The 16699-nt window shown below is 61.1% G+C and overlaps 1 protein-coding gene across 2 annotated transcripts in view; it reads left to right on the top strand.

Moving 5' to 3' along the window:
- TTYH3 (tweety family member 3) overlaps positions 1 to 6695 on the top strand; it is a 33636-nt gene extending 26941 nt beyond the window's left edge. The window contains exons 12-15 of one of the 2 annotated variants that reach the window (XM_054545694.2): positions 198 to 371; positions 837 to 912; positions 1837 to 1937; positions 3562 to 3695. In XM_054545694.2, the coding sequence (XP_054401669.1) occupies positions 198 to 371; positions 837 to 912; positions 1837 to 1917 (331 nt within the window). In that variant the 3' untranslated portion in view covers positions 1918 to 1937; positions 3562 to 3695. Of the gene's footprint in view, positions 1 to 197; positions 372 to 836; positions 913 to 1836; positions 1938 to 3561 lie in introns of both variants that reach the window. The other variant, XM_024241271.3, reaches the window with a different exon arrangement.
- The last annotated feature ends 10004 nt before the right edge of the window (positions 6696 to 16699 follow it).

Raw genomic sequence — 16699 nt, 5'->3', positions numbered from 1 at the left:
CTTAGCACCCCACCTCACAAAGGCAGGGTTGGATGCAGAGCGAGGTGACCTGCCCACAGTCCCACATTTAGTGTGCACATGGCTGAGCCAGGACTGGAACTAGGAGTGTCTGTCTGCACCAGAACTGACCTCCGTGGGTCTGTGGCCAGCTCCTTCCTGCTGGGGCCTGAGCCTGTGCGGCGTGTCCCTCCTCACAGAGGCCCTGATGAGGACGGGGAGGAAGAGGCCGCTCCAGGGCCGCGGCAGGCACACGACAGCCTCTACCGCGTCCACATGCCCAGCCTGTACAGCTGTGGCAGCAGCTACGGCAGTGAGACCAGCATCCCGGCCGCGGCCCACACCGTCAGCAACGCCCCGGTCACTGAGTACATGTGAGTTGAGGAGGGCCTAGTGGGGCCAGCGGACACATCAGCTGCGGCTGAGAGCGTGGATCTGGGCTAGGGCTAGCTGGAGGGAAGGGGCTGGAGAAGGGGCGGCTTCCGGGCTGGGCAGCCCTGGCCTTGAGTGCCTCCTGCCCCAGGTAAACACGGTCCAGGGGCCATGGGGAGGCCACATGGTCACATGGAGGTTCCGTGTCCAGGGCACAAGGACATCAGGGCCCAGCTTCATGGTGGACAGGTGGCTCGGAGGGAGTGGACTCTGGCTGGGCCAAGGTGGGCAGGGGTCTCTCTGTGGGCCCTCTCTGAACCCTTTTTTACTGTGCTGGGTTCATGGGACCCCCAGTGAGAACGGATGTGCCCATCTGGGCACAGCTGGTCTACCCATGGGCCCCCCGACCTGCAGCTGGGACTGCATGGCCAGCAGGCACTCACAGCCTCTCTCCCCTCATGCCTCAGGAGCCAGAACGCTAATTTCCAGAACCCCCGCTGTGAGAACACCCCACTCATTGGGCGCGAGTCCCCGCCGCCCTCAGTAAGTCTTGGGGCAGGAGGGTGGATGGGGGGCTGCTAAGCCTTGGGGGTCTGCTGTTCCACTGCGTCGGTGGGCTGGTGTGGCATGTGCAGCCAATGTGAGCTCTGGGGGCAGCTGTGAGCTGCCACCACCGGGGTCCCAGGTGACCCTTCCCAGCTGGGACCTCTCTGCAGGACGCCCGGCCTGAGTAGACGGGGCTAGGTGGGCCTGCCAGCTCCTCCCCGCTGGCCTTGGAGTGCCCTGGGGCCAGAGTGGGCAGCCTCGGGGCCAGCTGCCCAGTGCGTCAGCTCTCAGGCCCTTTCCTGGGGAAGGAGAGCGGGTGGGCGGGCAGATGTGGCTCCACTGCGGCCCTCCCAGCTTGTAGGCACAGCCCTGCACCAGGCCCTCCCTGGCCTCTTACCCGCCATTCTCTGTGCCTTCTGGACCTGTGGGGTGCCACCGCTCCAGTTCCCAGGGGCCCCGGCCCTGCCTCCTTTTCTTTTTCTTTCTTGAGTCTTTTCCTGAGTGTCCACCCATGGCTGTTCCAGCCCAGGCCTGGTGTCCCCTCTGACTTCCCAAGTAAGACACAGGCAGGAGCGGACAGGGTGCCGAAGAGAAGGAGCTTGTGGCGAAGCTGGGGGACCCGGGAGGGGGCGGCCGGGCTACCAGGACAGGGCTTGGGAGGCCGAAGGCTGCCTTGCTCAGAAATCCCCATCCCAGGGCCACTGTCGTGGTCGCCTATAGCACAGAGCTGGGCCTGGGGTGCCTGGGAGGGGCTGGGCCTGTGAGGTTCAGACCATCCAGGTGCAGGCCCAGTCCCGCTCGGCTGCCCTCGTCCTCGCCATCCCACGGCCCACAGCCCACTCCTGGCCCCACACCCTGGCGTTGAGGCCGCACTCTCTCTCTCTCTCTCTCCTGCACCCCACCCACCCCGGGCCCTCCTAGCGCTATCTGGCTGCCCTGGACTCTGGCAGCCACGCGGGCTGGCAGTTTAAGCCCATGGACAGTGCCCGAACGCTGTGGTAGCTGTGCCCTCAGAGCGACAGGTACTGACCCACCGGGTCCCCCATCCCGCACGGCCACCCGCCTGCGCCTCCCGCCTCCACCCTGTACTCACTGCCGCCCTCCCGTCGACACTGGGCTGGGGCTCCATCTGTCCGGCTCCTGTTGGCAGGGCCAGCTCTGAGCGCCACGGCTCAGCCAGAGACTTCTAATGCCGGCTCTGGGCCCGCCAGCCTCGCAGTGGGGTTGGCAAGTCCCCTTCCAGGCTCCCCCTGCCCAGCTGCTTGGCCTCTGGGGACTCTGCCACCAGCTCCAAGTGGCCCCAGCCCCTTCTGTCACCTCCCAGTGAGGAATCCATGCACCCAGACCCCTGTATGTGCCTGGGCCCCTGGGCATGTGGCCAGCAGGCCCTGCCCTGGAGGCACCAACTGCGTGTCGGGGGCGTGCACACGGACAGGCGTGTGCCGGCGAGCACGCGAGCTTCTCCCGCTGGCCCTACGGTGGTGCGGGTGCCTGCTTGGGTTCCTTCAGGGGTCTGGGCGTCAGCCCTGTCCCGTCCAGTCCCGCCCTGTCCCCTCCCCTTGTGCTGCATGTCGGTGGAAGGTGGAATGGCGAGGCTCCGGGCCGTGTCTCCTCCCCCCACCCCCTCCGTGGCGTCCCCACAGGCTGCTTGAAACCTTCTTGGTGTCCCAGGAGGGCCTTTGGGGACCCGGGGAGCTCTGTGCCTCTGAGTCTGGGGACTGTGGGGATGGGCCTGGGGCCCTGGGGTTCTGGAGCCCGCCTGGGATGGGAGCCGGCCTGCCAGGTCTCCTCACCGCCGCCAGCCCCTGACACGTGCCAGGCCTGTGGGTCCTTTGGCCTCAGCACATGCCTCGCACATGTGGGTTTCTCTGAGGACACACATGCACTCTCTTGCACACACACGTGCACTCAAGACCTTCACACTCCTGGCTGGACGAGGGCACCCACGAGGTGCAGGCCAGCTGCAGAGCCAGGCACACGGCAGCGCCCCCTGCAGCCGCCTCTGTTCCTAAGTCCAAGACCCCCAGGAGCCCACAGTTGGGTCCCCCACAGGAGTGGGGGGCTGCATTGCTCCAGCCTCCTGTGTGGCTTAGGGGGCCCTCCTTCCATGGCGTGAAGGGGCAGAGTAGCCTGGGGGATGTTTTGAGGCTGGGGCCTCTGTACTCCTGCGTGCTGTGGCCTGGCTGTAGGAGGACCCGGCCCTGAGCCTGGAGGAGGCCTTGGCCCGGCCCTGGAGGGTGGCTGGTTTGTGTCCTTCAGGTCCTGGGTGCGTAAGGTGCAGGTAGGGCCTTGGAGCTGTGGTTCCTGGGGGTGGCAGAACTCTGCCTGGCCCAATGCCCAAATGCCGCTGGTGTAGGCATGGGAGGCTGTGTGTACGCCCCTCCCCAGAGGAGACATCCCCTGCCCTGAGCCTGGAGAGTTCGGGGGCTGCCCCTCCCTCAGCCTCAGCCAGGCCTAGAGCACAGGGCCCCCCAGCCAGCAGCCCGTCCTGAGCCCCTCCCTGTAGGCTCTGTCAGGGCACCCTGTACTGTCCCATTCTGCCCCCAGGGCTTCTGGCTCAGCCAAGTGAGGACCACGCAGAAGACGCCCCTGGCTGTGTGCGCCATGCAGGGTCCCTGCTGACGCTCCCCCCTTGTCTCCCTCCAGTACACCTCCAGCATGAGAGCCAAATACCTCGCCACGAGCCAACCTCGCCCTGACTCCAGCGGCAGCCACTAGACCACGCGCGGCAGCCACCCACCCCACGTGCCAACTTCCCCTCCCTGTGCCAGCACTGCCGCTTCCACCTGGGCCACCCGCCGGACCCTCGCACGCCGTGCCAGGCCTGCCCCAGACGCGTCTGCAGGCCGCTTGCCCTCCTCTCCCCTCCCCGCAGGGGCACAGTGGAGACGCAGGGGCTCTGGGCCTGTACCGCCAACTCGGGTCACACCTGAACGCTGCCGCCAGCCGATGCCCCAGCCCTGCACGCCACCCACTATCCCGGCACGCTCCCTCTGCAGATGGCCGCTGCACCTACAAGCCCTGGCCGCACCCAACCTGTGCTGTCGCCGCCCGGCCCTTCCCTCCACAGCTCTCCTTCCTCCCGCCCGGCACTTCTGTGGACCCCTTCTTAGTTCACAGGCACGGCTGGGACCGCTCTGTGCTGGCACCTGCTGGCCACTGAGGGACAGGGGCACGTGCCACCTGCTCATCTCTGCCCTGAGGTCACCTCGTGGTCCCTCCACGTGCCCGTCTCTCTGCAGTGCCCTCCTCGCCCGTGCAGCCTGCCCACCCACAGGCTCACCCCTCCTGCCAGCTGCCAGAGGCTCCCTCCAGCAGGGCCTCTCTCCGTCGCCCCAGCTTCACTCCCTCCCTCAGCACCCGCCCTGCTGGAGGCCCAGCCCTCCATGGACAGCAGGGGCCACGTGGAGCCCGGGCCACTCACCCGCCACCCAGTGCTGGCCGCCTTCTTGGTGCCAAACCCCCTTCTCCCACCCAGAGACTGGGCAGCTGTGTCTGGTTCGTTCTTTGCACTAACCACATTTGTCATCTCTAGGGCAGGCTGGGGCTGCGGGCTGAGGGGGACTGCTTGCACCCCCTTCCCTCCCTTCTTGGTTCCATTTCCATCCATGACAGGTACAGTGTCCCAGGAGCCCAGCCTGAGGGGCTGGACCCGAGCCGGCTGTGAACATCCCTCAGCCCCTGCTGTCCCCCCTTGGGACTAACCACTAACCTCACCCCCAAACTCCACGAGTGCCCCTGGCTGCCCCAGAGCCGGCAGTGTGAGCCCAAGTCCGGGCTGGAGCCAAGGCCGGAGCAGCTGGCTGGGAGTCAAGGCTGCAGTAGCGTTTCTTCATGGGGTGCTCCAGGGGGTGCCACAGACCGACAGGCAGCCCAAGGGCCTGGACACCCCTCCCCAGGCAGGTGCTGCCCCAGGAGGGCTGTCCTCGGGAATGAACCTCCCATGGGCTTTGGACTGAGGTCCCTGTGGCCTCGGTCTCCTCCCCATGAAGTGGGAGCAAGGCTCCCCTATGGTGCTTTTGGCTTTAGTGTACGATGTTTGCTGTGCTTCCCGCCGTGGAGGGCAGAGCCACCCCACATCAGGATCAGACGTGCTGCCCCTGCCGGCCCTGGCCCCGGCCCAGCCAGCCCAGCCCTCGAGGCTCGATGCCTGTGCCAAGGCCAGGGGCAGCCAGAGGGCAGCTGGACGGCCACGTGCAGGGGTCAAGGCTGGGCCCCGCAGGGGGGCGGGCCGCCAGCTCCAGCAGTTTACAGACGCGTGGCTCTTCCTCCCAGAGCAGCCGGCAGCTACCTGGACCGGAAATGTCCTCATCTCCTCCCTGGGGTCACGCTCTGCCCTTCCCTTCCTCTGTGGACCCCTCCTTTCTTTGTGCTGGTGTCTGGGACCAAAAAGGGGGATACGGGAGGGCAGAGTGGAGAGGGGAGTCCATGGGCCTGGGGCCCCAAGCCGGGGTGTTTGAGCTCCCCAGGCATGACCAAACCTCAGTGGAGGGGCCTCTGCTTCAGGCCCCGCCTGGCTGACATTCTGAGCCCCCTCGGAGGCCCCGCCACAGCCAACCTGCCCAGTCTTTCCTCTGGGCTTGACCCGCCAGGGAGCTCTCCAGGCCTAGGGCCGGGAGAGAGGCCTTGGCACCCTGGCGTGGGTGCCTGCCAAGCGCCCTGCGACCGCTCAGAAGCACAAATGCTGTCCATGGCCGCGAGGCTGCCTGCCAGGTGAATGGACATAGCGCGAGAGGCGGCGAGGCCGGGGCTTCCAGCCTCGTGCTGTCTCGGGACTCCTGACCGTGGTGTGCGTGTGTGCCCGTCTGTGACTTTCTACTCACCGAGGTTGAAGAAAGGAAACGGGGAAAATCAAAAGGGTTTCAAACCCCACCTCAGTAGGTGGAGGGGAGCGCCTGCCGTTGGTTGTATTTTTGTTCTGAGTTTCCGGTGCCGTGTTCCTAACTACTCCATCCCATGACCGCGCCACACCTACTGGGGACATCTGGCTGGCACCTGCTGCCGTGGCCAGCCCCCACTCTCACCCTGCACAGGGGGTCTCACAGCCCCCAGGCCCACAGCCTCGTTGGGAGGACAGGGTGGCCCTGGGGACAAGAGGGAGGAGCCTAGGGGCTTAGCTCACTGAGAGGGCTCCCCAGCAGGCATCCACTACTCCAGGGGCCCCTACATGTCATGGCAAGGTTGGTAGTGAACGGGCCTGGTTGGGAGCAGCCCCTGGCTTGTCCACCCACCCATCTCACTATGCAATTCGAGTTCCAAGCACCATTTGCTCCTGTCCTGGGGCCAGCTCTGCCCCAGCCCTGAGAGGGGTGGTGAGGCAGCCCCCTGGACCCCAGAACCCCAGTCAAGGGGGCAGGTGGGGGACCAGGGCCTCTCCTGTGGGATCTTTGTTTTGTGTTTAACCATAATGGTTGTGTACTGAACCACTTCATATTTGTTATATATAATATATATATAATCTCCTTAAGACTCAGCCTCCTGGTTTACCCCCCCCCCCGGCCCGGGCATCTGACCTCCCCCACCCCAGTGTGATTTAACATCCAGGAACTGAGGCCTGAACCATTTTGCATTTCCCCCTCCTCCAGCCTCCGTAGGGCCATGGCTGTATGTACTGTCGCTATGTTTTTTTGTTTTTTTAGAACTGGGTTTGGGGGCTGATTTTTATTTCTTTGGGGGCTTTATTTTTCTTGGCAAATACTAAAAATCTCGTCAGTGTAATTTCTGTGGTTTCTATTCAGCTTGGGTTTCATGTTTTAAAATAAAGAAATTTTAAAAAACAAGCCTCTCTTCCTGAGCTGCTTTGGCTCCTGGCTGGTCGCTGGTAGGGAGTCCACGGCTCCAGGCAGGGGCACTGGGGGAACAGGGGGACACTGAGGGTGGGGCCGACCAGGTCAGCTCCGAGGGGTCGGCTGGGCGGGGCCTCGTGCTTGCGGGCGGGGCCTCTCGGGGTTGCGGGCGGGGCCTCTCGGGGTTGTGGGCGGGTCTTCAGGGGTGGGCGGGGCCTCAGAGTGACTTGGCGGGGCGCCGGGGACAGGCTCTCCAGGCATGGGGTGGGCGGGGCCTCTCGGGGTTGTGGGTGGGGCGCCGGGGAAGGCTTTCCAGGGATGGGGTGGGCAGGGCTTCTGGAGTGAGTGGACGAGGGCCTTGCAAAATGGGTGGGCAAGGCCGGGCGCGGTGGCTCACGCCTGTAATCGCAGCACTTTGGGAGGCCGAGGTGGGCGCATCACGAGGTTAGGAGATCCAGACCATCCTGGCTAACATGGTGAAACCCAGTCTCTACTAAAGATACAAAAAATTAGCCGAGCGTGGTGGCGGGCACCTGTAGTCCCAGCTACTTGGGAGGCTGAGGCAGGAGAATGGCGTGAACCCGGGAGGCGGAGCTTGCAGTGAGCTGAGATCACGCCGCTGCACTCCAGCCTGGGCGACAGAGCGAGATGCCATCTCAAAAAAAAAAAAAAAAAAATGGGTGGGCGAGGCGCCGGGAACGAGATCTCGGGGCACGGAGTAGGAGGAGCCTCTCGGAGCGAGTGGGCGGGGCCACGCTCGCTGGGTGGGCGGTGTCTCGCGGGCTCAGGGCGCTAGCTCAGGACGTCAGCTCAAGCGTCGCTCAGGGCGTCGGTGTGCAGAGCAGCGATGGACCCGAGGGTCTGGAGCTGGGAGTGCTGATCCGATCGACGTGGTGAAAGCCTCACTTTGCTGTCTGGACCATGCACTGCCAGGGGCCCGCGGGGACCGGGATAGCTGTGCAGAGGCCCCACCGGCCCTCAGGAGAGGTGAGGGTGCCTGGCCAGGAGCAGGGATAATGGAGGCGTCGAGTGGCCGTGTTGGAACAATGATGGGTTCCGGGCCGAGCTCTTCCTGAGCCCCCAGTGCCATCACTCCCCGTCCTTCCAGAAGCAGCACCGAGGCGGGTTCCCGTGCTCCCCGGGCTGGGGGTCTTCTGGCACCCTTCCTGGAGGCCCGTACAAGGCCCACGTGCTTCAAGGACCCTCCCCACCCCACGCTCCTGCTAAGAAGCAGGCTTGGGAAGGTACATAACCCTGTAATAACACACCCACCTCACAGGGAGATGTTAGGACCTCCGAAGTTGGGGGAGGCCCCCTTTTGACCAGCAGAGCACAGGCTTGGAACACAGGTGGCGAGGGAGCCACCAGGCCCAGCAGAGGACGCTGGGGCTCTCTGTGGCTCCCAGCTCTCAGGGCACCTGTGGGCACCTGTGTATGTGGGTGGGGGGGGGGGGTCCGCTGGGCAGGGCCCCTTCCTCCTGCCACCAGCACACACCAGCAGCTTTGCCCAGTGTGCTTGGATTTGACCGTGGCTGCTCCAGGATGGGACCCAGGACAGGCCGGCTCTGAAGGAAGGCTGCCGAGCTCCCCATAGTGGGGACGCCAGAGCTCTGAGGCTTCTGGGAGTCATGTGATAAGGGACATCTGGGGCTAGGAGCCCATAAGGTGAGAACCCCAGCCTTGGAGCAAGAGCCAGCAGCCACAAGGGAAAGACCCCGGGCACGTCCTACCCCTCTCAGATCTCAGTCCCTGTCTCTCTATCAGGAAAGGTGGAAAACAACATCCTGGTTCCTAACAGGGCAGGGGAGGGAGGGTTGGGGGGGGTGGGACGGTAGGGGGCGGGGCTCATACCGCTCATCCACTCACCAGGCGGGTATTTCTAAGTCCAGCCAGTGTTCTGGGCACTGGAGTGCGCCCAGCGAACCAAAGGACAAAGGGCTTTGCCCTCAAAGAGCTGATGCTCCGGTGGGAGAAAAACGACAAAATTAACCAGATGACAGAACACGTGAGAACGTGCTGCAGAAGAAAGATCGCGGTGGAGGGATCGGGAGGGCAGGGACGGGGGTGTTGGCCAGCTGCAATTTCCAACAGTCAGGAAATTCTCCCTGGAAAACTGGCAGCCAACAGAGACTGCTGGAGGCCGGGAAGTGCATGAGGTCCCCAGTGTTGCTACTGCAAAGCACAGCAAGCTCCGTGGGCTTAAGACAACACACCATCCTACTGTTCTGTGGGCCAGAAGTCTCCACGTGCTAAAGCCAAGGTGTTGGCAGGGCTGGTTTCTTCTGGAGGCTCTGGGGGGAGACAGTCCAGGGGAGAGTCCATTTCCTTGCCCTTTCCAGCTTCTAGAGGCACCCACATTCCTTGGCTGGTGGCCCCTTCCTCCACCTTCAAAGCCAGCAGCAGACAGCACCACATCGTCTCTGGCTCTGACCTCGACCCCCCTGCCTGTGATTACACTTGGCCCACGTGGGTAACTTCCAATCATCTTTCCATCTCAGGATCCACAATTAACTCATGTTTCCAAAGTCCCTTTGCTTTGCCATGCTAAGTCTGGGGGTGAGGACATGGACAGCTTTGGGAGCCATTATCCTGCCTACCATGGGAAGTCAGGTTTAGTTGTGAGGCTATCTGAGGAAAGCAGGTTCCAGAAGAGAGAACAGCCAGTGCGAATGCCCGGAGGCAGATGCATGTCTGGTGTGTTCAAGCCAGGTGAGGCTGGCCGGAGTGGAGAGAGCTAGGACGAGAGTGGGTGGCTGGAGGTGGGAGAGACTTTGACATTGAACCAGAGGGAGGTGGAGCCATGAAGGGTCTATGAGCAGAGTGGCATGACCTAACATTCTTTTTTTTTTTTTTCTGAGATGGAGTCTCACTGCGATGCCCAGGCTGGCGTGCAATGGTGCAATCTCACTGCAACCTTTGCCTCCCGGGTTCAAGCCATTCTCCTGCCTCAGCCTCCTGAGAAGCTGGGATTACAGGCACCCGCCACCACACCTGACTAATTTTTGTATTTTCAGTAGAGACGGGCTTTCACCATATTGACCAGGCTGGTCTCAAACTCCTGACCTCAAGTGATCCGCCCGCCTCGGTCTCCCAAAGTGCTGGGATTACAGGCATGAGCCACTGTACCCGGCCCCTAACATTCATTTTAATAGGATTGCCCTGGCTGCTGAATTGGGAAGGGGACAGAGCAAAAGTGGGAGACCAATTAGCAGACTGCTGCAGGGGGGCAGGCGAAAGCTGTCGGTGGCCGGGCTGGGTGCAGGGAGTGATAAGAGATTGGGTTTCGGAGGGTAACACCAGCAGCATTTCCCGGCAGACTGGGCATGGGTGTGGGGCTTGGATCCAGCAACTGGCTGGGGGTAGGGGGGTAGGGTATTGTCATAAATTGAGATGGGGAGGGCACATGATTGGGTCAGGGGAGGTCAGAGGTCCAGTTTGGGGAACGTTGAGCCTATTAGCCATCAAGGGGTATGGGAGGGTGGTGGGATGTAGTCTCTGGGGTTTGGGGGGAGCACTGGACTGGAGATGCTTTGGCAATTGGGGTCTTTGGCATGGATACAGTGTTTAAAGCCACCAGCCTGGGTGAGATCGCCAAGTGGGTGGGTGTCAAAGAGGAGACAGAGGACCAAAGACTGGATCTGGGCACCCCCCCTCCGCTCACCTGGTGTTCAGAGTCTGGGAAAAGAGGGAGCTGCAAAGGAGAGCGGAAGGGGTGAGCTGGGAGGAAGCCCAGGAGAGTGGGTGTCCTGGAAGACACATGAAGACAGCAAGTCATGGAGGGATGGAGGACCACGTCAAACGCTGCTGACAGTCAAGCTCGGCGAGGACTGCAATGTGGCCTGCACGTCTGGTGACCATGAGTCACCTGGGGCACAAGACAGATCTGGTGAAGCCCCCTAGCTGGTCCAGGACAGCATGGGAGAGGAGAAATAGGAATAGGCACAGCAGCAAGTCTTTTTTTTTTTTTTCCTGGCTCTGTTGCCCAGGCTTGAGTGCAATGGTGCAATCTCTGTTCACTACAACCTCCGCCTCCCGGGTTCAAGTGATTCTCCTGCCTCAGCCTCCCGAGTAGCTGGGATTACAGGTGCCCACCACCATGCCTGGCTAACTTTTGTATTTTTAGTAGAAATGGGGTCTCACCATGTTGGCCAGGCTGGTCTCAAACTCCTGACCTCAAGTGATCCGCCCGCCTCGGTCTCCCAGAGTGCTGGGATTACAGGCGTAAGCCACCACACCAGCACTCTCCCAGCACTTTGGGAGGCCAGCATGTGCCTGTAATCCCAGCACTTTGGGAGGATCATATGAGCCCAGGAGTTCAAAACCAGCCTGAACATAGCAAGACCTCATCTTTATAAAAGATAAAATAAGCTGGGTGCAGTGGCTCACCCTGTAATCCCAGCACTTTGGGAGGCCGAGGCGGGAGGATCATGAGGTCAGGAGATCGAGACCATCCTGGCTAACGTGGTGGAACCCCGTCTCTACTAAAAATACAAAAAAACAAAATTAGCCAGGTGTGGTGGTGGGCGCCTGGGGCCCTAGCTACTCGGGAGGCTAAGGCAGGAGAATTCCTTGAACCCAGGAGGCGGAGCTTGCAGTGAGCCGCGATTGCGCCACTGCACTCCAGCCTGGGCGACAGAGTCAGACTCTGTCTCAAAAAAAAGAAAAAAACAGATAAAATAATAAAAATTAGCCGGGCATAGTCATGCACACTTGTAGTAGCAGCTACTTGCGAGCCTGAGACAGGAGGATCCCTTGAGTCCAGGAGTTGAAAGTTGCAGCCAGCTGTGCCGTGCCACTTCACTCCAGCCTGGACGACAGAGCAAGACTCTGTATCTAAAAACAAAATCCACACACGTGCCCACACATGAACAGGCACACACAGCTTCTCTGAAGCAATTCTCCTGCCTCAGCCTCCCGAGTAGCTGGGATTACAGGCAGGAGCCACCACGCCCAACTAATTTTTGTATTTTTAGTAGAGACAGGGTTTCGCCACATTGGTCAGGCTGGTCTCCAACTCCTGACCTCAGGTGATCCACCCACCTCGGCCTCCCAGAGTGCTGGGATTACAGGCGTGAGCCACGGCACCCAGCCGACGTGTGTGTTTTCAGATGGGGAAATAACGGCATGTTTCTAAGGTTAATAGGACTGATCCACTAGACGGCAAATGCATGCAACGGAGGAGAGAGGCAATGTCATCAGTGGCACAATGCTCTTGAGCAGCCAAGGGGAGCTGGACCGAGGGCACAGTGGATGCTGGCTGCAGACAGGAGTGTGGCCCCATGGGGACATGTAGGTGGGTCTCGGAGGGTCTCATGAAATAGCAAGGCAGCCAGGTGGGCAAGAGCAGGTGGGAGCTGAGGAGAGAGGAGGAGGAGGAAGGGTGAGCCCCAGGAGAGGAATGGTGGGATCCCTGAGGCTCCCTGAGGTTCATGGTCTGGGACTCCAAGTGAGACTCGACAGAGGGTGAAGTGGCTTTTCTCCAGCCTTGTTCGGCTGCCCAGGTGCAGGCAGTGGGCTGGGTGCAGCCACGTGACAGGTCCTGCTAAGAGATGATGATGAAGGCAAGATCGAGCCCAAGAGGCTCGGCCCTGAGATTGCCGCCAGGTGAGGGTACACTTGGGTGGGAGGGCGGAGACGGGGAGGGTGGAAAGATCATTGAGGGATCATCAGGACCTGCAGGTGGAGGCAGAGCGGGAGGCGGGGATGGCTGAGGGCAAGGCCATGGGCAGGGCCAGGCCTGGAGAGTGACCATGAGTGGGGGCCTAGGGGAGAGGGTGTTTGAAGGGAGGGGACGCCAAGGTCACCAAAAACAGACCCCTGAGCAGTGCAGAAGAGGGGGCGCTGCAGCTGGGTGCGGGGCTCACACCTGTTAATCCCAGCACCTTGGGAGGCTGAAGCAGATGGTCAGGAGTTCGAGACCAGTCTGACCAATATGATGAAACCCTGTTTCTACTAAAAATACAAAAATTAGCTGGGCGTGGTGGCAGGCGCCTGTAGTCCCAGCTAGCTACCTGGGAGGCTGAGGCAGGAGAATCACTTGAATCCGGGAGGCAGAGGTTGCAGTGAGCCGAGATCATGCCACTGCACTCCAGCCTGGGTGACAGAGCGAGAGTCCGTCTCAAGAAGGAGGAGGAGGAAAGAAGAAAGAAAGAAAAAAGAAGAAGAGTGTCTGGGAGTGTGAGCCAAAATCTCCTCGGAAAGAGGGAGCCCGTGGATACCCACAGGAGGCCAGGTGGGCAGCAGGTGACAGCTCCCGTCCCAGAAGCCAAGGAGCTCAGGATGAGGGTGGGAGGACGAGAAGGGACCTGGGTGGCAGTGAGAGCTGCTGTGTGGACCGCAAGTGCCCAGCAGGCGGCGCCGGGTGCTCAGAGGAGGAAAGACCGGGCAGGCTCCTCCCTGCAGTTCTCGCCGTGCTGGACGAGGCCTGGGAATCTGCATTCCCCACCTTGCCTGGAGGCTGCTGGTGGGGCTCTGAGGACAGGGGGAGCCATGGCTTAGCTGAGATTGCGATGCCATCCCCCAGAGCTGGGGCAGACGGCAGCCACAGGAAGCTGAGTCAGGCATGCCGTCAACAGGACCCAGGCTGCATGAACCAGGCTTCGGTCATGGTGCTGTGAGTTGCGCCAGGAACTCTGAAGAGCAAGCATGGGGCTGTGGGGTCTCCTTCTTCCCCAGTCCTTGGGGCTGCACCCCTGGGCCTGGGTTGGGGACCTGGGAAAGGTGGGATTTGGAAGGGGTGAGAAACCACCTGCCATCACCACCAGCCAGTGCCCAGGGACTGCTCAGATTGTACAAGGCAGGGAAGTGGGATCCTAGAGGCCTGCACGGGGGAGGCAGAGGGTGCGTGGTGTAGTTGGGGGGCGTGGTTACAGCTCTGAGCCTCCAAGCTCAGCACAGTGACATCATCAGGGCAACCTCCAGCCTGCAGGGGCCGAGAGAAGGAGCCCCTGTCCTGGGGTCCCTCCTTGGGATGCACCAAGTCCAAGTGCCTTTTTATTTTGTTATTTATTTTGAGACAGAGTCTTGCTCTGTTGCCTAGGCTGGAGTGTAATGGCACAATCTCAGCTCACTGCAACCTCCACCTCCTGAGTTCAAGTGATTCTCCTGCCTCAGTCTCCCAAGTAGTTGGGATTACAGGCACCCGCCACCACGCGCAGCTAATTTTTGTATTTTTAGTAGAGACAGGGTTTCACCATGTTGGCCAGGCTGGTCCCGAACTCCTGACCTCAAGTGATCCACCCACCTCAGGCTCCCAAAGTGCTGGGATTACAGGCATAAGCCATCACGCCCAGCCTTATTTTATTTTTATTTATTATTAGATGAGGTCTGGCTGTTTCCTAGGCTGGTCTCAAACTCCTGGCCTCAAGTGATCCTCCTGCCTTGGCCTCCCAAAGGGCTGGGAGTACAGGCATGAGCCACCAAGCACAGCCCTTCTGTTTTTAAAAAAATTTTATGAAGCCAGTTACGGTAGCTCATGCCTGTACTCCCAGCCCTTTGGGAGGCCAAGGCGGGAGGATCACTTACTTGAGGCCAGGAGTTCAAGACCAGCCTGGGCAACATGGCGAAACCCTGTCTCTACTAAAAACACAAAAATTCGCTGGGTGTGGTGGTGTGCACCTCTAATCCCACCTACTTGGAAGGCTGAAGTGGGAGAATCTCTTGAACCCGGGAGGCAGAGCTTGCAGTGAGCTGAGATTACGCCACTGTACTCTAGCCTGGGCAACAAAGCAAGACTCTGTCTCAAAAAAAAAAATAAATAAATAAAATTTCAGAGACAGGATCTCACTCTGTCACCCAGGCTGGAATGCAGTGGTGCAATCATGGCTCACTGCAGCCTCGAACTCCCAGACTCAAGCGATCCTCCCCAGTCAGGTTCCTGAGGAGCTGAGACTACAGGTGTGTGCCACCTGTTTGTCTAATTTTTAATTTTTTTGTAGGGATAGGGCCTCACTATGTTGCCCAGGCTGGTCTCAAACTCCTGGCCCCAAGCAATCCTTTCACCTTGGCCTCCCAAAATGCTGGGATTACAGGTGTGAGCCACCATGCCTGGCCCCATGGGCCTTCCTGTGTGCCCAATCCTGGGCTCAGAAGGTGGGGCTGGGCTCAGAAGCAGGGGGTCACCCTGCAGAATATCTGAGAAGGCTGAGGCTAGGTGGGCACACAGGCCCCGCAGGCAGCAAGACTTGCCCATTGCTCTGACAGACTCGAAGATGGATCTGGCCCTGGTCCCTGGTTTCCCTCTGACCCCGGGCCCACCAGGCAAGACTGGCTGAAGTCACATAGCAGCCTGGCCCCTGGCCCCTCTGAGCCTGTGGAGAGCCCTAGTTGTCTGTGACTGGGGAGGTGGGATCAAGAGACCCAACTGCATTGCCTGCCCTCCCTCCCAGGCTTCCAGTCCTCCCAGCGGATCCCACCTCTGCACCTTTGCCCAGGCTGTGCTGAGACCTGGAAGGTCCCTTCTCTCCCTACTCTATCTTGACAAAGCCTTCCTGCTTCAGCTCAGAGGCACCTCTTCCAGGAAGTTGGCCCCGATGGCCCCAGTGGAAGGGAAGTTCCTTTCAACTGAGCGGGGAGGCGCCCCACCCTAGCAGCCCCTCCCAGACCCCAGGCAGCCTTGGGGCTCCCCAGGCACTCGCCTGGCAGAACGGAAGTAGGGGTGGGGGCTGAGGTCTGCCACCCTCGCTGAGCACCCTGCAGCCCTCATGGTTGCAGTTTTACTTGTTTTGAAAGCCCCATAAATCATCAGTACTTTGGGAAGGGGGGCCTGGCTGGGCTAGACTGGGGGGACATGGAGCCCCAGGGACCAGCCACCAGGCCCCTTTCTGACCAGACCTCTAATCTGGGGTGATGGCGCCGCTGGTAGATGGGACACAGCTGTCCCCAGAATGTACCTGGGGGAGGAATGAGTTCGCCTCCCCTACCGGGTGAGTCACCTTCTGGCGGGTGGGGGGGCGGTGGATGGAAGAGGTCAGGCTGCCTCATTCCGCTAAGACACTGCTGGGCCTGCTTCCCCTTTTGAGGGCAGAGAAACATCCCTCCCTCAGCTTGGAAGAGGAAGGGGCCCAGATGCGCTGGCCTGTGCACCTCCCAAGATGCCCCCTGACCTCCAGCACCCGGGGACTGCATTTACCTTTGTTTCCATTTCTCAGATGGAGAGGTCGAGGCCCCGGGAGGAGCCGGGCTTCCTCCCCACCCCACTTCTTGCTCCTCTGCTCTCCCTAATGCCCACTTAGCCCCCACTCCCACCCCGCTCCACACACAGGGACATTTGAACATTAATGGGGACTCCCCAAGCCCTGGTGGGGCCCTCACAGCTGTATCTATGGGTCTGTCCGACCTCTGGGTCCAGCCACACCTCCGCCCCTGGGGCCCCACCAGCTCTGTGGGGAGGCGATGCCAGCTGCAGGCGGGGACAGCGTCGGGGCCAAGGCAGAAGGCCCCAAGCCTCTGACTCAGCCGGGCAGGAAGGAGGCCAGCGGCCTCTGCCCGCAGCCTGTTCCATCACGACCCCCCCGCCCCACCCCCCAGTCTCAGCTTCCTCGTTCAGAAGAGGGGCCTACACTGTCCTATGAGAAGTGGGTGGGCACGTGGTGGGTGCTCAGGGAAGACCACAGCTGCCCAGACGGGAGTCAGGCCATGTGACAGTGAGGGCTGGTCCATCCTCCTGCCGTCCCCATCACTGTCCACACCCCCCAGGCTGCTGCTCTGCTGACTCAGGACCGTCCAAGGCCAAGGTGGGGTCACAGCCCTGCCAGCCACCCCCAAGGCCAGGGTAGCCCCCAGCCAGGCTTAGAGTAAGGGGTCTCTAAGGGCCCATTCAGCACGTCAGCACTCGTCTGGAGGGGGCAGTGATGGGGGAGGGCAAGGCACCCCCCCATAGAGAGGCACTTTTCACAGTGTGTTGTCTCCTTGGAGCAGAGTGGGGTGTGCAGAGGCAGCAGGAGGGGGACCTGGGGTCTGGGGAAGCGGGGTCAGGCCAGAGCAGGAACTTGCAAGGG

This window comes from Pongo abelii, chromosome 6 (assembly GCF_028885655.2).
Source record: "Pongo abelii isolate AG06213 chromosome 6, NHGRI_mPonAbe1-v2.0_pri, whole genome shotgun sequence".
Taxonomy (NCBI): domain Eukaryota; kingdom Metazoa; phylum Chordata; class Mammalia; order Primates; family Hominidae; genus Pongo; species Pongo abelii.
This window is presented reverse-complemented; position numbering and strand designations above follow the sequence as displayed.